The sequence below is a fragment of the Chrysoperla carnea genome, chromosome 2 (genome assembly GCF_905475395.1).
Source record: "Chrysoperla carnea chromosome 2, inChrCarn1.1, whole genome shotgun sequence".
NCBI lineage: Eukaryota > Metazoa > Arthropoda > Insecta > Neuroptera > Chrysopidae > Chrysoperla > Chrysoperla carnea.
Genome location: NC_058338.1, coordinates 39,939,934 through 39,962,572, shown reverse-complemented (window position 1 = coordinate 39,962,572; position 22,639 = coordinate 39,939,934). Strand labels below are relative to the sequence as shown.

General features: G+C 28.8%; 1 protein-coding gene across 1 annotated transcript in view; it reads right to left on the bottom strand.

Annotated features, from left to right (window-relative positions):
* Positions 1-3,028: 3,028 nt before the first annotated feature.
* LOC123292687 overlaps positions 3,029-22,639 on the bottom strand; it is a 186,872-nt gene continuing 167,261 nt past the window's right edge. Inside the window, exon 4 of the mRNA XM_044873400.1 lies at positions 3,029-3,049. Coding sequence (XP_044729335.1) covers positions 3,029-3,049 — 21 coding nt within the window. The remainder of the gene's footprint in view (positions 3,050-22,639) is intronic.

Sequence of the window (22,639 nt, the reverse complement as noted above, 5' to 3'; positions counted from 1 at the left end):
TTCGTATTTTCGTTAAAAATTCGTAAAATATGAAATAAAGTTGTATATTACTTTATAGTAGTAACACTATAGTGATCATAGTAACATTATGATACATAAATAATGGTTATTTCATACTTTTATTTTTAGTTTTCAGACTAACATTGTGAAAGTGCACACACTAACATCACGACCCCTATGTATTATTGCATTTGTAAGCCATATAATTCTCAATACAAACTGGGTGTTCAAAAAGTCCGATAATCCTCTTGAATTATAGAAAACAATGACTGAAAAAAATGATCAAAACAAAAGTTGTAAGACTTCGCTCGTACATGCTAATGATATCTTTGGATTTGATTTTATTATTGACCATGAAGATCACTTCAATGCCAAGTCAATTTTTTAAAATGAGCTACTTAAACGATTCAATTAAATGAATTCTGTATAAAAGTATTACTTATAATAAAATTACCTAATAGTTTTCATAATTTTAAATGAAGCATAGTGAAAAATTAATAACCAAGTCAGATCAAGTGGATGGTATGCTCTTTCTGTCAAAGAAATTATGTTAAATCTTAAGGGTTAAGGGTTATTGGTATTAAAACGTAAATAACGAAGTGCTGTCGTAAGTTAGAGCTTCTAACATTGACGTAAAGAATACGTAGAATGATTATCAATTATCAAACCTTCTTCTCAAAATCCAGGAATTTTTTTCTTGAATTGCTCATTTTGTGTTATTTAAAAAGGCAGCATCATAAAAGAGCTGAATCAGCAAAATAGACTTTTATATATAATATAAAGAAAAATACTTATTTATTCCAATTTCTTTTTTATCATTATACTTTAAAAAAATAAAATACTCAAATGAAATTTATTTTTATTGTTTTCTTTTCATTATTTACTTTTAGTAATAACATAAAATTTACAAAAATCAAATAATTTATTTTTATTTATTCCAGTTAAAGTGGATTAAAGCGGTGAATAGTGTGATTAAAGATGAACCTGCTTCGGCAAGTAATCCTATTTCTTTGCCACGTTTGTTTCTGAATAGTAACACACTAGAAATAATCTCTTTTATTTAACGATTACCGTTGATGATTCGAAAAACTTCGATAGCCGCTGACGTTAGATATATATTAATTTATGTATTATTAGAACTAGGTTCGTTTTCTGATGTTCCCATAAATCAGCAAACAGTAGAAAACATAAGAGATTGGGAAGTAATATTTTTGCAACTTTGTTTTTAAATTATAAAATATAAGTTTTTCCCTAAAAATTGGTAATTTTTAACTACATCTATGGAAAATTTGAAAATTTTAGTATGAAAGTTTAATTAAAATTACTTATGATCGAAAATAGATAACCAAAGATATAGATAAGATTTAGATATAAGAAATTTTAACCATAACATATCCTTGAAACAGAAAGTGGATGAAATTATTTTTTTTACCTTTAAGTGCGGTTTTCTTAAAATACAATTTGCGAGCTTACCGTCTTCTCAATTTTTGAAAACTATGTTTTAACTTGTACAGTCTGTAACAATCTTTCCATATGCAACCGTACCTGTTCTGCCCTATTTAACTTTTCACCAACAATTTTCGGTATAATAATTTAAATAATATACATATTTTATTCACAATGATGATGGAGTATACCATTTTATTGATTACTACATATTTATTATTTTGAATTGCCTTTATTTTCATTTTGATAGACGAACCTTTTATTAAAATATTTTACAGTACTCTCAGTACAAAACAAAACAAATTGAATTAATTTTTTAATTCAATTTTGAATTATTATTAGAAAATATAAAGTAAATGAAAATTTCTGTACAGGGTCTCTATAAAAGGTCTGTAAAACGCTCTACCAATTATAATAGAACTCAAAGTAAGTCGATTTAGCTTAACTTGCCTTTATATTAAGTTACTTTGCTTGGGTGCTAGACGGACCTAAAGTTGAAGTGTTGAAATCGTAGTTTGTACCGCGAATTCAAACGCGAAATGCTTTTATTTTTCAAAGCTTACATAAGAATTAAGTTTATCATCATTGGCATAAAACTTGAGGTTTTTAGATTTCTAACTCTTCGAATTTCTACGCCCATGGAAGAATAAAATGATAATTTTCGTTCATTTGTTTCAGATGCTATAAATATATTATAGTTATAGTATATGACTACCGTTTATGGTACATCGTAAAACACAGCAACTTACAAGAGAGCTTTTGGCCAGAGCGATCCGAAGAACATTTTAGGGGTGGTTTGAAAAGGTTTCACAGAAAGACATTTTCCTATCCATTCGTGCGGTATGTTTTCTTAGCCAATCACTGACCACTTTTTTTTGTTTGTCATTTAGTCTAGCAATCAACCAATGACGAAAACAGAATTAACCCTTGATTACCACGTCACCCTGGGGTAACAGAGTTACTACACCCTTCTTTGGACCCGGGCGAGAAAAAACGTTATAAAAAAGAAACTTCTACATAGATTTATTTCAAAATTTTTGGAGACTTCTTTAATACTTACTTAGAAAGACCTTATAGGTTTTATAGCTTTAAATTAAATTTAAATATGTTTCATATTAAGGCCTAATTTAACTGAGTTTGCTACTAGTACACTAGCACAAGAAAAAAAATAGAAGTTTAGTGGATCTTTCAAAATGTATATTTATTTTGGAGAATGATGCCGAAAAAATGAAATACTCGTTTTCTTCAAAATACTCCATTATATCAGCTATTGGAATATTAATTTATTCAAAATCTTATTATTTTATTACACTTATATGAAATTAAAATAAAATTAATGAAACATCTATACAAATAGAATTTTTGTTTTTATTATTCCTGATTTAAAATATTAATTCAATTCACATTCAAATTTCTGATTCATTCGCATTTTGTAATTTTTTATGCAATATAAATTACATATTTGATGTAATATTGTATAGAACTTTTGCTCCAATAAACAATTATCGTATTAAAATGTTATATATTTATTACATTATAGTTTGTTACATTTATAAAACAATTAAATGTTGCTAAGCATATATTATACACTTTGTTCTTCAATCTAAAATACATTAAAAAAAATTCATTTCAAAAAATCATTTTCAAACGTACTTACCACATTCGGACCACTTTTTCAACAACTGTCGAATTTATGCTAACGTTTTTAACGTTACGCAAAACGGTCTGAAGAGTGGTTAAACTCTTCAAATATTGGGAAATAGTGTTGTAGATCGGCTATCATTTGCTTTAAGTACTGAAAATTATGTTGCAAAATAGGTCTGGACCCAGTGTGGTATGCAAAGGTTAAACAACGACTTCATGATTATTTACTTTCATTAGGTAATATGTATGAGTTTTGATACGAATTTGTTAGCTAATGGCTGGCTAGCGATGAAATTAAATTTTACTTCGGTTGAAAGTAAAAATTGAAGATTTAAAAAACAACTCAAACTAAAAATTATTGCTATATTAAAGTTAATAATATCTATGTTTGTTGCGATAGATATTGATATGTATTAATAATAAAGTTTAACTAGTAAAGTTAGTTTGTTCTGCTTTTAGTTAATACATTGATTGCTTGTACATTGTATAGGTAAGATTGCTATCGTATAGCAGTGTAGAGAGTATATCGATTTCATTACGAAAGTTAAATTAGATTGTTCAAATAAGTGAATACATATACACAGGGTGAAACGAAACTAAAAAGCCAAAATTAACTAACAAAATTAATAATTTAAAAAAAAATTAAAATCGTAAAATTTTTTTAAAAACTAGTCTGAAAATATGATCTGATGAAGAACCGAAAAAGTAACAGGTGATATTCTAGTAAAATTCATTAGCGTATCCAGCGTTTGGCCCAAAAGGGGCACAGCAGGTACTGTTGGTATAGAAGAGGAACAAATTACACGTTTCTGGCATAAAAATTTCATTAATTCTACAATTTTTTGGCATAAACATATACTTAGCTATCTCAATTAATGGTGATTCTACGCCTAACGGGAAGGCACCCTGATCTGTACTTCCTCGCTCTGAACAACGCCTTGATCTGTACTTGCTCTGGTACTTCAACGGTAAAATTTACTTTCTAAAATATTTTTTATGATAAATATATACTACCAACTAATATTTATTTTTTGTATGTAAGATTGTTATTTCATCATGGCGATACTAAGTACTGGATTGAAATGAGTTTAGATTATGTTCTCTCTAGGTGAGTTGGGGCTTTAAAGCATAAAGTTTGAGCTTTGTAAAACACAGAGGGTAGTAGTAGATGTTAGGATAATACTTGTGTTTTATTAGAATGCAAGAATTATAACTTACATATCAGTTTGTCCAAAAGAAGAATTCTTCTTAGAAATATAGTTTAAAAGTTTCCCAAATATTGTTGGCAATTTTGAATAAAATCACCCATATAATATTGGTAAATAATTTATTCAAACATATTTCAAACTGTTGCTTGTTTAAAATTCACATTTCAACTAAATATTGATAACAATATCAAATTAAATTTATGCAATTTATGCAAATTAGTGAGCTATAACTTACCTAGAGGCCAAGAATGAGTAGGGCTAAGAGCCATTCTATCGAAAAAGCAGATTCCAAGTTGCATGTATTTTGATTATCGAAATGATTTGATACAATATTCACATTCCTGTTGGAAACAAAAAGACTACAACCGTACAAAAAGATTATATTCTTGAAGATCAATTTAATAACTTTTTTGATAATCTTCCTGCAGTCATTTTAATATTAAGTTTTAAATCTTTTATCTTTTTCTTAATAAAATCTTTTAGTAATAAATGAGTGCATGGTAAAGTGTATCCATCAGCCTTTAATTATAAAAAAGCTATCGGATAGCCATTTTCCAATATTTCAAATTCACCCCTTTAGGTTTTTGGTGATTATTCAATATTGTATTTAAATTGGCTGCTTTAAATAAAAAATGACCTTTTTTAAGAAAATACTTCTAATTGCGAAGTAACTATACGAAGGCTACTATCGCTTAAGCAGAAAATTTGAAAACAGTATTAAATAATCATTAATAAGCATGCATTTCCAGTGGTTGGACAATAACTATATTTACGTTCATGACTTTTTTTGTAATTAATGGCTGATGTCAAATTGGCTGAAAATAATAAAAAAAAGATTTTGTTTTGATCCCTCAAAAAAATCGCTCCAATCTTTCTTTTTCATATTGTAGGAAAGAAAAACTTATATTGATACATTTCGATTATCACATTTCGGCCCGTTGGTTGGAATCCAATCTTTTTCTTCGATAGATAAAAATTTCGCTTATAATATAAAAATTTATTTGATCAATTATTGCATACCTGGTGTATTCCATACACAAATAATATGAAATAAGACTTTTCTTCTTGATAATGTACATGTTTTGGAGCGTACGTGCTTAGAATATTGAACTTCTCATTAAAAGTTGACTATTGAGTCACTCGAAAGTACATCTCTAATACTTTTTTGTATACCATTGCGTTTATTCTTTATCAGCAATAACTACTATTAGCAAAGAAATCGAAATTTTAATGCGAAAAAAAGGCTTTAAGGGGTTAAAATAGGTGATGCAAGTTTGTATATGAATTACATCATTTTTAAAGCTAGAAAATAATAAATAAATACGACATTCAAAGTTTGTGAAAATTTTACGCTACAGAGGGTAAATTAGGAAAAGCAAGTTTTTGTGTAATATCCGCAAAAAAGCTTACTACCTAAAAAATAAAAATATAGAAGAAATACGGAGAATTACGTAGTCATTACAAAATACGAAGCTGAAATTAACGCAATAACGCAAAATAGGTGTTCATTTCGAAAGGTGAAAGCAACAGAGAATATGAACTAGACCACAGCCTTCAAGATATATTCCTTCAATATATAATCGTAGGTACTAGGTGCTCGTTAAAAAAAATTATTTCACTTACAGAAAGCTTCATTATCAGCGAGTAACATTGGAAGTGAGGTTCCGCACCAAAATAATAAAATCGAAGATATTGTGAGTAAATGTAGGATAAGGTAAGATAAGGACCGCATGAAGTGAAGGTTTTAACAAAATAATCTTTGTATTTAAAATTGAAGTTGCCCAGCGAAGTGGGTAGTTCACAGCTAGTTATTAATATGAAATATTCCATTTAAATTAGTAATTAAATTAATAATTTTTGTATTATCAATTTTTATTTCGACTGTCTTTTAGTCATCGTCAATATCAACATGGATATTGTAATTAGATAATCTCTTAATTTTTATTTCCATGAAAGATATGTTACTCGGTATATTTCTAAAATCTATAAATTTTAATCAATATGCAATGCATGACTTATGTACCACTCTTTGAACAAAAGTTTTAACAAGATAGTGGTTTATATAAAAACAATGAAATGTTTTTTTGCCTATTTCATTACATTAGTTACACTTACAATTTTCTATTATCTATCTGTCCCTATTTCAATGAAATACAATACTTAACAATGTATGGTAGAACAAAAGTACTAATTATAATTAATATGTATAAGGTGAGCTAATTCAAGTAAGTATAGTCTATTCGATTCAAAACGACAAATATTTGATCCATTAAAAGTTTTACGTACGTAAATGCATACAGTTTTGGAGCCAGAAGCCCTTGTGGTAGATTTAGCCCGCATGATTAACAAAAAATTTACCCAGATCTTTAGCTTGTTTGAAGCAACAAAGGTAAAAGGCCTCTCTTATAAAATTTAATTTTTTGAAACATTAAGTTTTGGGAAAAAAAATGGAAAAATTTTACAAGAAACCGTTTACGCTTTAAATCGTGTATTTGTTTGGCCGATATAGAAAGCCGAAGCTGTTTCATATATTTCATTTTAGAAATAAAATGAGTTATACTTTAAAGATAACATATAACTGGTATAACTCATTAAAATGTTTTGGCAACTCTTTCAAACATAAGTATATGACTTTGTTAGCCACAGACCCTAATATGGTCTGTTCACCTTTTTCCACTATTCTCTATTATTAGCCAATCTAACTAGGTTTTCCAAATGTAAATGTGTGTATACGTGTGTATTTTCTACCCATCTAAATTATCATCTTCCTCTAGTCTTGCTACAATTAAATTTTCTCAGTATGATAAATCTTTGTTCCTTACAATTAGTTTTCTAATGTAAACTAAAATATTGAAGGCTCTGCATGAAGTTTAATTGTTAAAACGAATGCAATATAAGTTTCTATATAGTTTGAGTGCTAAGTAATTCAACCAAGTACTTATGGTCTAAGAATCATCCTTTTATGCAGTCTATATAATATAACACCTGATATTTCTACAACTAAAGTGCATGAGTGGTTTGTAGTTAGTAAAAGTATCTATTAACTAAGTACATACGAGTAGTATCAAATTATAACTGTATATGTACAGGATGTGACACGTTTGGAAAACAAATGAGAAATAAGACTAAATCTTTAAACCTATCGCTGACATAGTCAATACAATGTTAACTAGCTAAGTTCGATTTCATGAAAAAGTATGGATATATCATACTATTTATAACTGCTTACCCATAAGTATATATTTTAAACATATAGGAACATGTCACATTTGAAAGTTCCAATAATTCGGCTATATTTTTCTTCAAATTCTCAATTATTTTCTTAAAATCCTGATTATATACTGGCCATTGGTTGTTTAAATCATTCTTACCAATTCCTACCCCTATATCTGATATTTGATTATCGTGAAAGTTTGGATGGATGGAGGGATGTTTGTTACTCAATCACGTCAGAACGGTAGCGTGAAATAGCACATATGCTTTTTATTCCTGTAAAATGTATGGTTCAAGTGGGGTATCGAATAAAATAGCATGAAGAGGATATGGGGAGAGAGGGTGAAAGTGGGGATGATAATCGAATATATTCAAACATATCCAAGTCTGATATCAAATAAAAAAGTGTCTGATATTAAATAAAAAAATTATTGCACGTATAGAAAGCTTCATAAGTAGCGAGTAACATGGGCTGTAAGTGACGGCATATAAAGTGAAGGTTATAACACAATAATCTTTGTATTTAAAATTGAAGTGGCCCAGCGAAGCCGGTAGTTCACAGCAAGTATTATAAATATATAAAAATGAAATGATTGAGAATTGATAATCAGTAATGGTAGTTGAAGGATGGATGGGTAGCCCTTGTATTGTTATTATAATCATTCTCTCGTATTAATTTGTATACTATATATATATAATATATATTTAGCATATATTCTCTATTATAATACACAGCTTTTAATAATACAAATGTACGTATTGTGTTGATGGAGTATTTGATAACAAACATCATTGTTTGTAATTCGAAACACGATACAAATTTGAGTGTTGTCCACTTACATATCAATAATATTCTATCTCTGTCTATTTGATGATTATATACTGCAAGCATCTTAGGGTTTCACCTCGGAATCTAACGGAATAAGAAGAATTTAAAAAAAAAACTTTATTCGATAGTACAAATGTTGTCTTAAACTTTTTTTTTGTACGTTGAACCGTTTTTTCTCAGCTAAATGTACTTCAGTACTAGGTATAAGTATAAAGTATTAAATAATTATTTAAGTTGTATTTTATGAATAATTAAGGAAAAAAACCTCATTATAGACTGAGATATACGATTGACCCTGTCTATTATACGGTTTTTTCACTTACTTATCGTTTAAATACTACTTTATTATTTAATACCATATATTTATAAATATTGACCCTGCACTAAGGTACGTATAGCCCAGCGCTCTACTTTCTGCGCTCTCTATTTCATAAACGGTCCAACGTATAAAAAAAGCTTTCAGACAAACAGTATCACAGCGATACGTTATTTGGTATTATTGTTAAAATTGATTTTCGAGACCTTTGACCTTGAATATCTAAGAGCGCGCACGCGTGACCATATGTGAATTTTGTGCCAACATATGTGCTATCAAAATAAAGTTTTGTAGAAAAATTAAGCTTATTCCGTTAGATTCCGAGGTTGACCACTTCTTTTGACTAAGATGATCGGGTTATATAATGTATGCTGTGATAGAACATGAGAGAGCATCATGTGTGTAATGAGTAGTGTATTTGTGTTGTATCCATTAAAATGGATGTGGAATGATTTATTACCTTCGTATCAAACTAAGAATGGAATAATTAACGCACAAGAACTGGACATTAAATAATGACATGAGTATATATTGAACAAATTTTTTCAGAATGGATTGTAGCACAATGAAACTAAATTTCTCAAAGAAAAAAATTCATGCATTTTAGAAATTTTCCACAGTTGTTATCATTATTTTTTAGTTGCAAACACTTCGTAAACAAAAGTCGACCTCTCAAAGGCGCACCTAACTACCTTTTTGGGAAGTAATTTGGGGTTTTAATCAGTTTTTACAAATAACAAAAATGTATTGTTTGTATTTTTCATATTTTTTGAGATATTTGAAATTGGTTAAAGATTTTCTGCGCAGAAAAGAATATACAACACAAGCCAAATTCCATTACGGTATGCCAAAATAGAAAGTGGCGTGTGTCTATATTTGCCGCCAATTGTATGTTAAATCATGAACAAATCAAACAAGCAAGGGAAGTCATTTTAAAAAGGGCGAAATTTTAGTATAAAAGAAAGGGAAAAATGTGACAGTTTAGAATTGTATGGCATGCTGTTTGCAATGTAGGAATGGAAGTTATTGTGGAATTATTTGCATCATTAATAAATTTCTAGTAAACTTTCTAATAATACATTGCAATGGAAATGAAATGAAATGTGTATCACATACATCGATGGCGCAAATAAACAAGTAATAGTAATTGTGAAAATGTTTAAAAGATCAACTTATGAGTATTATATTGATATGTTTTTGTTTCACTTTGATTATTATTCTAAAAGAGTATTGAAATATTTTCAATCCATTATCATAACAATAAAGTTCATATTAAATGGATGTGATATAATATTTTGATTGTAATATTTGTTTATGCGTATTAAAGCAAGCTACAAGACCGTTTTGTATTGAATAACCATTCAAAAGTTTATCGAAATAACGATTGTAGTATAGCAATTTCGGAATTAGATATTTAGATTTATGACACAAAAAAGGTTTTCTGATAAAATTATTCAGAAAAAATTGTACAAGCGTTGTTGAATTTTTTTATATCAAACAAAATATCTAATATTACTGTTTATCACGTATAAAGCTTTGTATTTATATAACGTTTATATGCGATTCAATATTTCCAAACATTTTTTTAATTAGTTGGTTGAGACTCCGATTTCTTAATATTTTTTCTAAATTCCCCCATCTTGTTCCTATTTTGACTGTATTTGTATTGAGAAATTTGTATTATTGGAACGCTATCTACCGTCAGAAGACGGAAGCTCTGCTGTTCTATCTTAGACCACCATACATTTGTTTTCAGACAAACAAATAAATGGTGGAAACGCAGATAAATCATGTTATACACTAATCACAACTATGTATAGTACACTTATTTGCGCTTCCACCATATTTATTCAACTGGTCTTGAAATACAAAATGCCATTTATAAAACATCATCTTTTGTACAATATAAATAGTAAAGCTAGTTTCACAAAACTCAAATTATGTTTAGATAATCGTTTCATTTTGTAAAACAAGTAAATTATTGTTCAAACTTACATATAATTCTTAACCTTTGTCTAAGATTCTTTTGCATACAAACTCAAGACTATATTTAAATATGAAGAACCATTCAAACTTATCCATATAGTATACAAAAGTTTTAATAAAAAATACTTTTAAAGCGACAGCTTTTATTGTTCTAAAAAGTAGAAAATAATTTTATCTGTAAGTCACTCATACCCGACTATTTGTAAAAGCTTGAGGCGGTTAATTTAAAATATCAAAAATTAATCAGACCGCCTCATCTACTCCACATGCCTAATTACTTTTCGATTCATCCTTGATATTAAGCGCCTCAAGCTTTTAGAAATAGTCGGATATGAGTGAATTATAGATAAAATTATTTTCTACCTTTTAATACAGTAAAAGCTTGTCCCTTAAAAAGTATTTTTTATTAAAATTTTAAATTTAAGACTAAAAAAATGTATTTATATAAAATATGGTGGAAGCAATGGGAAAATCAGGACGGCGCAACCTTACCATGCAATGTCATCCAAACTAAATGTGTATGCAAAATTTCAGCTCAATTGGTTGAAGATATCTACTTCAAAATTGAGTTCAAAGAATCCACCGTAACATCCATACATACATTGCATGTTAAATAAAAGCTTTTTAAAATAGTATCAGTTCTAAGCATTTTGAAATATTTCATAAAATTTTATTTTAAATCAAAATTCAATAAAATATGAAACATATTTGATGTGTCACAAAATATTATTTCCTGAAATGTATGTATATTTATAATATCATCCTCTTGGAATTTGAATATAAGAAAACACTGCAAATGATTCCACATAAGCTTCTATCCTAGTTTTGCATAAAAATTTCGGAAAAATGCTTGGTCTAATTTTGGTCTTCAAAAAATTCAATTCAATTATAGGTAACTCGTTTCAAAAAATTCGTTTCAAAGCATGTTCCAAAAAAAAACATGTAATTTTTCTAATCTGTAACATCTAAAATGAATTTTAATATATAAAATTTTGGTTGTAAAAATATTTTGTTGTCCCCTCTCACTCTTTACTTTTTTCAAACTATCAGATAGGATTGATATGATATTAATATCCACAAACCTGTTATTCGAAGCTCTTCACAAATTTGAAATCTTCTATATTTAATAGTTTCGTAAGCAACTTCTGGCAACTTCATTCGGGAAAATCACTCCTTTTTAACCTCTTCACAGTATCAGAGAAGGTTCGAACAGTAAGAAATGCATAACGTTTACTACAATGCTGGCATGGTATAGAGATAGATATATATATATAATATCTATGTTACATAACAGTTTTGAATAGAGGTATCCAACAGAAGTATTGTGGGTATCACCAACCAGTACGGCGCCCAGATTGCCTTGAGTTGCCCGCCATAACTTTTGTTAATAGTAGGTTTAGTAGAACTTAATTTATTAGCTTATTGTGCCTTATTTCATACCAAACTGATTTGATAGTAGTAAAAGGGTGAAAAAACGATTAATTTCACCAGTTTTACCCCTTTCATTATTAGGTGACTAGTATAAACCCGATTTGAAAATATTAGAGGTTTGGAAAACAAGTTTTAAAAATATCAGAAATGGAATATCCTCTCTATCAGTCCCTTAACATCAGATGAGGTTAGTGTCGAAGCTACATGCATATTTTCAACTTTATAAGTCTATATGTTTCGGAGAAAACATCGGCCACTTTTTGTATACGTTGTACGGAAACATTATCTAAATCTATGGTGTCAGAAAGTTAAATCTAAAAATTTGATGCAGGATTAAAACATTTTTTCCTGATTCGATTACTATAATATCCATTAACCGTTTTTTGTAAAAACGGGAATAAAAGTTAAAACTATTATAATTCCGACGAGAGAACAACATTATAAAATACAGAGAACAACATTATTCTTAAAAGCATGTTAAAATTTTAAAAGATATTTTACCAATTTAATGTATTTTTTGAATTTCCAATAAACATAACTGCGTGTTCAAAACATCATACCCTATAAAGGGGGCCTCTCTCCATATGGTTCCCACTCATGCTTCGATCGTGGTTATATAATATCTTGAACCGAAAAGTATCTTCCAATGAACCTGTCTCAACTATTTTTAATACCTAAAGTGAAGAGAAACTCAAGCAATGTAACGAAAAAAATGGTGTTTTATTTTTCATTGACTATTTGATTTTCTAGATTAGCAACTGCCCGGCCGCTTTGCTGATCAACTCTAAACTTAAATACAAATACAATCGCAACTGCATAATGTCCTTCATCTCCTGATAATAACATTCTTCAACCCGCTTACCCTTGCTTAGTCTGTTCTTTACATTAGTTATACATACTGTCATACCTTGGACAATAAGACAAACTTTGACCTGGCTTCGGTTTACGGCTTCGGAGGTTATTGCGGTCTAAATCTAGCGTAGATATTCTATTTAGAATGCATGAGTATAAAAATACCTACATGTTGGAAGGAAAAGTTAATGTCTTCCTCTTTTTATCTCCGGCAGTCGTTATCATAGCTAGATAAGAAATTTACCAGTTTTAAATCTAGCAATAAGCTTTTAAACAAATTCAATTTCAACAAACCGTTTCATCAGTTTTGTGTGGACAAACAGACAACATTTTTTAAATTTACTTGCAAATATTCTATTTAAAAAAAAAAAGATTTATTGAGAATAAAAGATCTCCCTCCATAGGGTTCCTACTCGTGCTTCGATCGTAGTAACATATCTTGAATCGGAAAGTATCATACAATGAACCTGAATCAAATTTCGTTACGATACACAAAAATGCAAAGAATGCTCTATATTTGCCGCCTACCTTCTGTACTAAAACGAATATTGACGCATTCTGTATCAATATTTTGAACATGTATTCAAGTGAGAGGAAAATTTTTACGTAGGTATTCATTGAATGTAGTAATATTTATACAATAATGATTGATGATAATAATATGTCCCTAAAGTGTTTGTTGTTAGGTGGTAGATCGCTAGAAATGTGTATCCCTTTATATTATAAATGTGAAAGGATGTTTTTTTGTTTGGTTGTTTGTTACGCTTTCACGATAAAAATTGCGAATGGTTTTTAATGAAACTGTACAGCAATATAGCTGATATATCAGAATAACATATGAACTATAATTTAGAAGATATATAAAAAAAAAAAAATAAAAAAATTAAATTAAATTTGACATATACCTTTTATAAATTTTTACAGAAATCTTTAATTTATGGTTCAAGATGATGAATGTAGATGGACCAGGTCTATGATCATCATTATGAACCATAAATTAAAGAATTCTGTCAAAATTTTAAATAGTAAATGTCAAACAAATCATGGCCAACTATCCTGATATACTCAATGAATTATGACTATTTTACATTTAACAAAATTGAAAACTGTGCATATCAACAGAAGGTGGAGGCTATAAAGTTTTTTTTTTAAGTTTAAGACCAGTTAAGCAGGCGGGTATCAATCTAGTAGTAAATAAATATAAGTAAACATACCTATAACTTGATGTTACGTATACCTACCTGCCTATACCTATCTATACACATATTCGTTACTTGCGTAAAAGAAAATATAAGTTTCCCTACCTCACTTTCTAATATACAGTAGCTACAACAAATAAATTGAAATGCCTTTTTCACCTCAATAATTACGTTTAACTTTTCTTGTAATAATAAAATACCATGTCAACAAGATACTTTTTTGTAGAATGTATAAAAATTTAATATTTGCAAAAAAAAAATATTCAATACGAATAAATAAAATATTAAAATTTTATGTGTGTTTTTTATCAAATTTTTTTCAGATGCTTTACTAGAAAAATTGTCGTTCACGGTAAATAAAGATCTTATTTACTTTTTTACAGTACCTACCATCATGTTTCAAATATGCATTAATTGAATACTTCTTCTTGATTTAAGATCAGTTAAGATTTGTGAAGCTTGTTTAAGAAACGCACGGTTAATTAAAATAGTCTCTAAATATGGGTAATTGAAGGGTTGTAGATATATTCCCGTTTCAGTATAGGAGATAGTTGAATGGAATTTAATATTTGGGCAGTGAATGGACTCACCTGGTTTCCTGACAAGCTGCATCTATCTTTAAAATTTTAACTTCTAAAAAATTTCGGGCTACGTATAAAGTGAATAAGTGTAAAGTGAAATAAATTTAAAGAGTTTTCTATGATTTTACAGAGTACATTACGTCTTAATTACACCTCATTACCGCGAAGTTTCTTTTACTAAAGATAACACAAATCTTAATAAGGGATAAAATTTGATAACTAGAATTACATGATACATTCTCCTTGAGTTTATTTGCTATGAAGGTCCTACTGTGTTTACTACTTTTATTTAAGTGAACCTTGTGGAAATCGCTGACAAAATTTAAATTCATAACAATTGCCACACTTCGATCCGAAAAAAAAATAACGTCGATTCAAAAAATTTAATTTTTTACCGGAAATATTTTCGTATTAACTTTTGCATGTTTTTAAAATTGATATTAAGGTATCGACTAAAATGGCCAAATTCAAGGGATTTATTATCTTATAGGAACTCAAGAGCTTTTTTATTCTAAGTACCTACCCATACATTTATTAACTCAGTCATCTTGAATCATCTTGTATTTAGCGCATAAGTTATAACAACAAAATTCTTATGAGAAAAGCTATTAACTTAGATATACATTTTAAATATTCAATGACATAACACACAACAAATATTAACAAAATTGATAGTGAGCGATATATGTGAAACACTTTTTTGCTATTATTAAATAAATAAATTTTCAAGCGTGTGTCTGCTATTTGCATTATGATGTAGTAAATATTTCATGAAAATTTTATTAACCATTAAAATTTAATAAACGATTCTCATTAACAATAGAAAATTTTTTAATATTATCCTATTATTTTTTGACGGAATTTTGAAGAGAATATTAAAATTACCAGAATAAAATAATAAAATAGAAGTTCTTTATTTAAATTTTTTAGCACAAAAAAGTACCAAACGAACGAGCTGCAGTTATGTCAAAATACAGGGCTTTTATTATTTTCAAAACTTGAACTTTGATATAAAAAGGTCTAGGTGTTAAAATTTAGAGGAAAGTTGTACAAGATGATTTACTGGGGTATGATGGTCCTTTGTAATTTTGATAAAGATATTAATGCAGTTAAATTAATTTTTGGATAAAGAGAAGTTCCCAGCCATTTCAGATGATCGACAAACTTTCATGACTCCGTAAGTTAGCGTAACTTTATATTAAAATAAAAATTAAAAAATTTCCGTGTAATACAATGCTGATTTTGAGGGTGGTTAAATGTAATATTGCCAGTTTCCCATAATATTCAACATTACTTCAAACATGGTGCAATCTATAAATATATAGGAGACTTTCTATAGATATAGATAGATAGATAGATAGTCACTCATCACGATATCTCTGGAACTATAAGACCTAGAGACTTGAAATTTGGCAGGAATATTCCTTTTGCCAAGTAGAGGTACGCTAAGAACGGATTTTACGAAATTCCACCCACAAGGGGGGTTGCGGGGGTGTTCATGAATAAAAAATTCATAATTTTCAATTATGGCTTTTAATAGTTCAAAACTTGGTCAGAATGTTTTAAATTACATTTAGAAATTTTTTTAACCTTCGGAGGGTAGAAAGGTGTAGCGAGAAAGTGGGAAGGAAATATCAAATATTTACAAATATACCTAAGTGGGGTATCAAATAAAAGAGCATGACGTGTACATTACAAAACTGTTATCCAACGCAAGGAAATGTGGAGGGAGGGGTGCAAGTGGGGATGTTGCCCAGCAAAGCGGGTATATTTTACGCCACGCAAAGCGGGCGGGTAACAGCTAGTTACGAATAAATTTACAGCTACAAATTAATAGAAAAACTAGATTTTGGGGCTAGATTGTCCCTCTAGTTGTGATTCCTCCTTATGATCAATAACTGTATAACTGTATAATTTTAAACTGACTTATACCAAACTGCATATAAGGATAGAGTTTTAAATAAGCAAAGATTTTCAGTGAGGCTTATTTAAAGCATTTACACTGTAAGCTTTTGGTTGATGAAGCAAATCATTCAAAGTCATTTGAATCCAAATGTGTTTCCAGAAATCGACTTTATTTCACCAAAATCACAGCAATGAAATTTTAAGAGATTTAGCTAAAGGATCTTTGTAAGCCCTTTACGATGTTAATACACATACTGAAACGACAGCACCTGTAGAGATTCTGTAAGATAAATAACGCCCTTTTTAACTGTTAAATGAGTATTAATGCAAAAGCTAACATAAATCAAATTGCCGACGGATATTTTAATTGAAGTTTAATATTTGTTTTATTTTAAGAAAGTAAAGTACATTTTGTATTTACATTTCCAAGATTTATAAGTTAACAAAGTTAGTTTTAAATTATGATTTATAATAAGATCTGTATTTAAGTAAGAAAATAAATCTTTACTTAAGTTATCCTAATTAGATAAATGAAAAAACGTGCATAAACTGCACTAATTGATACTACCCACTTTTTCAACAATTTCAAACTAAAAGACATAAACCAAATTCATTTCCAGAAACATCTCTTGATTGATTGATTGCTCATGTTTAAAGCTTCATTTGCACGATCGGCAACTATATTGAGCAAATTAAAGTGAATGTTTTTAGGTAAAAAGACATTTCAGTCTTCAACGTAGCCGAAGATTCGAAGCGAATCTTAAATTCTTCTTGCAAATATGTATCAATATTTCATTATAAAATTCGTAACATACATCAAATTCCGTGAGGTATGTAAAAACCATAAAATGCAATTTAATTTTTATGGTTTTATAAAAACAACAGCAATATATGTTTTCCTTGAGGCAGTAAAAGTATGCTCAATTATAAATAAAAACTTCTTACATCTTAAAAAAAAAATCTGCATAAAATTATTTCTATTATGTTGGCAAAAGATACATTCACGAAAAGGAATATTTAACTTAAAAGACCAACTAACATGTTAAACAACCTAAGGGAAAACAAGTGAAAACAAACAATTGAATTGTTAAAACACCATGTGCTTTTATGTCATGTAAGGAAAAAAAGATAAACAAACAAACGCATACATAATATATGCAACGTATAAGATTGAAATATAAACAATAGGTACCTGTATATACATACTATATAATGTTTCTAAGCTAATTTCCGCCCTCACGGGTGCACAGTGATGTTTACTTAAATTTTTGCTCCATCTTTAACATTTAACAAAATGGGTCATACTGACCCACGACCTTAACCTATGTTGCTCATTTACGAACATGACCTCACTATTTCCGTCCTTAGTACGCTATAATGTGCCTTAAAATTGTATAGTAAATTGAAAGGAATCATTATCACGAGCGAAGCCGTGGACAAAAGCTAGTAATTATATAAATGAATTCAAGCAATTAAAATTTCCATTGATTTCATATTCACTAATTAATGTTGTTTTGCTGTTAATTGGTATTGGATGTTTACTAAAACCACAATTTATGTTAAAATTTCAATCATCATTTCTACTGTCATCAATTTGACTGACGACTGATAGACCGGCAAACAACAGAACTACACATCAATGACTCCTAACCAAATAATTATCATATCACGTTTTATTGAGGTTATGTTATAGCTATCCTACATCATTGTAAATGATGCAAGATCGGTTTTATATAATGCAAATTAAAATTCAGTACAGTATTTTGTAGGTAACATGTACCATACAAGGAGATAATTCTGTACTCGGCATTTACATATACATTTAATGGAAAGATGCCATATTCAAAAAAATTCTAATAGGATAGTCGTAAAAGTTTAACGAAGTTTTTGGTCCTTGCGTAAACTCTGTGATTGCGTTCATTTACTGTTCCACGGTTTGGTCATGCTATTTATGAGGTGAAATTAGCACGAGTCTGCGGACTTTCGGTCCTTGCGTTAACCGTGCGACGGCGTCCATTTATTGATTCATGGGTATATTTTATCTGAAGATATTCTGCCCGGAGGAATTTTTTCGTGGGGTATTTCTTTCGGAGATATTTTAGCCACGCATGCGACCCATGGCATGAGCTTTTCAAGGAATGTTCGCGTTTCATTTAATGTATCTTTTTTTTGTCTAGTTCATTGAAGGGGGGAGATAATTATTTAATTTGAAGGGTGGGTTCAGAAAAAAGGCATTTTTGATATATTATGAAAGTGATCTTTTGTACATTCGAATTTTTACAGAAGGTACACTTAGTTTAGTTCTATTTAGTATTTATAAAATCACCTAATTAGTTCATTTTTGGTTGTCCGTCAGTCTGTTCGTGTATTTATCTGTATGTCTGTCGACACGAAAAGAGATATCAAGCTGAAATTTATAACGGGTTGAGGCCGTAAAAAGGTAGGTCGAGTTAAATGAGTAACACATGTCAATTTGGGGCATGAGTCCTAAGGGTCCACCTTGTAAACCGTTAGAGATAAAACAAAAGTTTAGATGTAAGAATGTGCATTATAAAAAAAAAAACTTTTCTTTGAAATATTTTTTCGTAAACATCGCTGTTTACCAGCGAGTGCGCAAATTAGGTTCGAAACAATATATAGTATGTACAGTATAGTATGTATATATATTGAATTTATACGTAATATATATATATATATATTATGTATGTGTTTATTTGTTTATTACGATATACAATGAGAGGAAAGATACTATTATTACTTTTTGTGTAAGAGTGGTTATCTTTCTTTACTTACATGACATAAAAAAAGAAACGATTGCGTAATCAACGCTGTCTATATATGGTATTTCAAGAATTAACTCAGTTAGTTGTTTGCTTTCCCTTCATTTTTGTTACATTTACAAAATATTTTATTGATCTATGTGAATGGTCGTAATACTATTTGCACGCTAGTGGTTTATCCTATAGCAAAACGAATATTCAGTACTATCCAGCAGTAATTTAGAATTCATGAAATAATTAAAATACGGTACACTAACTATTATGTGCTGAATAATTAATGAAATTGTAATAAAAGTGTATCAATGCTTTAATTGATTTAAATCAATTTGTAGTGAAAAATAAGCAAGAGATTTACCTGTTTCGGTACGTAGGTACATATATTATTTCAAATCAATTTAAATATATATTATTTATTTATTTATTCGTAATTTTATACTCAATCGTTCTCGCATATTAATGGAGTTATTTAAAACAGTTTATTGCACAAACCTCCGAAAATGCATACAAGGGAAACAAGCACTGTGCGATGAGTAAAACCAAATAAAATAAGTTACCTCCTGGAGCGAGTGCGGAACATAAACATGTTGGATTTCTTCTGCCTCGATAGATCTTTTTACAAAAAGATATATAATTAATTTAAACGGATTTAAATTTTCTTAATAAAAGGTGTCTATTGAAATTTTTGTATTTTGTCCAGAGTTTGTTGGATTTGTTTTAATATAATTTAGACTACCATCTTATACAATATAGCTACTTTTTGACTCACACCTTCGAAAATCTATAAGAGAAACAAATTTTAGATCACTAAATATTTTCGAATCATATAAAATGTGATATAAAATGTCGTGTTTTATCAAAGGGTAGATTTTGGTGACGCAAAACACATTTTACCCGATACATACATAACCTCAATTTTGAGAAAAGAGCATTTTCTTGAAAAATTTCAACAACTTGTACAGCTTAGGCGAATTACCGGACTTAAACTTTTTCTTTTTTAAATTGCAGGTTTTTTTACTTACTTTCCAATTTTCATTTGTAATGATGCAAATCTTTTTTTAGCTTGAACTAATGATATTCTACCTTTCGCTGAAAAACAATAGCTGGACTACCTGGTTAGCGAATTTTGCTTAAATGATACCGACTTTTTCTTAGTTACAACATTGACCGTATTTTAATAGTCATATACGAAAAAAGTGGGAATTAGTAACGTACGCATGCGAAATTTGCACAACGAGTGTGTAGGACGAGTTGGGAAATCGTAGAAGTACGTTAATAATACGTTATCACACGTACATAGTACAAAACTTTATCTATTCCTCAGAAAAGAAACAGTAATAATTATAATTCAAAAAGCGTCTTCAGTTATAGAGAAAAAATGACATTAAAAGTAACTAAAGTAACATGATATTAGTTTAGTTTTTGACAACAATTTGACTAATTTGATTCGTTGAAAATGAACATGAAAAATGAGTATAGGTTACCACACTGAATGCGGTAATGATCAATTTTTCGCAAGCAAAATGAGTGAGAAAATTAGCTCTTATCTTCCGGACGTAGTTAAGAAAATTTCCTTTTTATGATTGTTGTCATTTTCTCAATATATATATAATAAAACAAACCACGGATAGACATTGAATGCTAATTAAAATTATTCCAAATCCAATAATGATTTGTATGGATCTTAATAAGATTAGAGATATAAATTACTTATACTACTTTTGTATATTCTCAATTTTATACCGTTTGTTTTCGTCTTAATTGATTTTTAGTTTTGTTGTCCTTATATTTTAAAAACTGATGTATCAAAGGAAGTGTACATCTCATAGGGACCCAAAGATCGGATCATAATCTTTAACGTTAGTAAACTCATTTTTGTTACTGGTAAAAGGTAGAGGGCTACTTTAAATTCGAAATTTTTACTTCATTCCTGTATTTTTTGTTTAAAATATATTTTTGAAATATAAATACATTAGGCAGAAGAAGAAGTGTTTGGCCCTGAAATTCACAGTCCGTTTGTAAAATTTATTCAAAACTTCAATAGTTGAGCCAAAAGTTTAGTAGAAACAGTTTGAGTAGACAATTTAGTTAATTTTTACTTTTAATTTATATCGATCCTAATCATATTTTGGAAAATTGTTTCAAGCAAACAATCTGATTGAAAGATTCGGTGTCTGATTTAGAAATTGATCTCACTACAGGGTGGATAAGGACATACTGTTTATTATACAATTTTGCGTCTTTATATAAAATCAGGTAGCTTTTTAATAATTGAACTGATTCGAATTTGTTTTGTAGAGACGAATTTTTGTAGCTATATAAGATCTCCTCCCACTAGATCCCTTTCAAATGTGTAAACCTAAGTATTTATAATATAACTATACAGGGAGCAAAATTATAATGATATCAAAAGAGTATACAAAATCAATTACAGGGCAGGGCCAATTACAGGGAAAAGACCTCCATCATAACACCCATCCCTCGAATCATTATTTGGGGGTATAAACTTAAATCTTTAAATTTTTATTATTAAAAACCAAATCAAATAGTAAAGTATAAGAAGCGATCACTTTCACCATTACACCACTGAACATAACCGTGACGAATCTGTGCTTTAACATAATAAAACACATCGGACCACCTATAATTGAGTTGTTTTATCAACGCCAACATTAAAAAATAAATAAATAAAAAAAAAACAAAGTACATTTTTAAAGTACACAGTTAAATTTAAGTAGTTCGATCTTTTAACTTTGATTTAAAATAACTTATATTTAGCAAAAATATAAATTCGAATCTTTTAAATTGTACTATTAAGCTCGAAAAAACACTTTAGAGTTCAAAAAGTTGGCCTCGATAAAACACTGAAAAACTATCAAAATTATAATAATGAAAAATTAATTAAACCAAACTTATTCGGTAAATCGTTTCTAAATTTTACCAGCTTAAGCTTTAGTCTTGGTATTTTGCTTTTAAATGCTTTTAATGAATTCTTTTCTTGACGCCCTCTTTTGCTTTTAAGTGCTTTTAAGGAAATCTTTTGAATAAAACAGAAAATGGGAGAACCAAAGTTTGAGAACATTTATTAATATTAATATTTATTAATTTTAGTACCTTAAATTATCATTATTTCATAAATTTTTTGTAACGGTAGAAAATAAAATTTTTTTAATTGAATATTTTGTTTTCAATAAAAAAATTGTTAAATTTATGAACGTTATGTTTTACAAAATGAGTTAAAAAAAACATCCT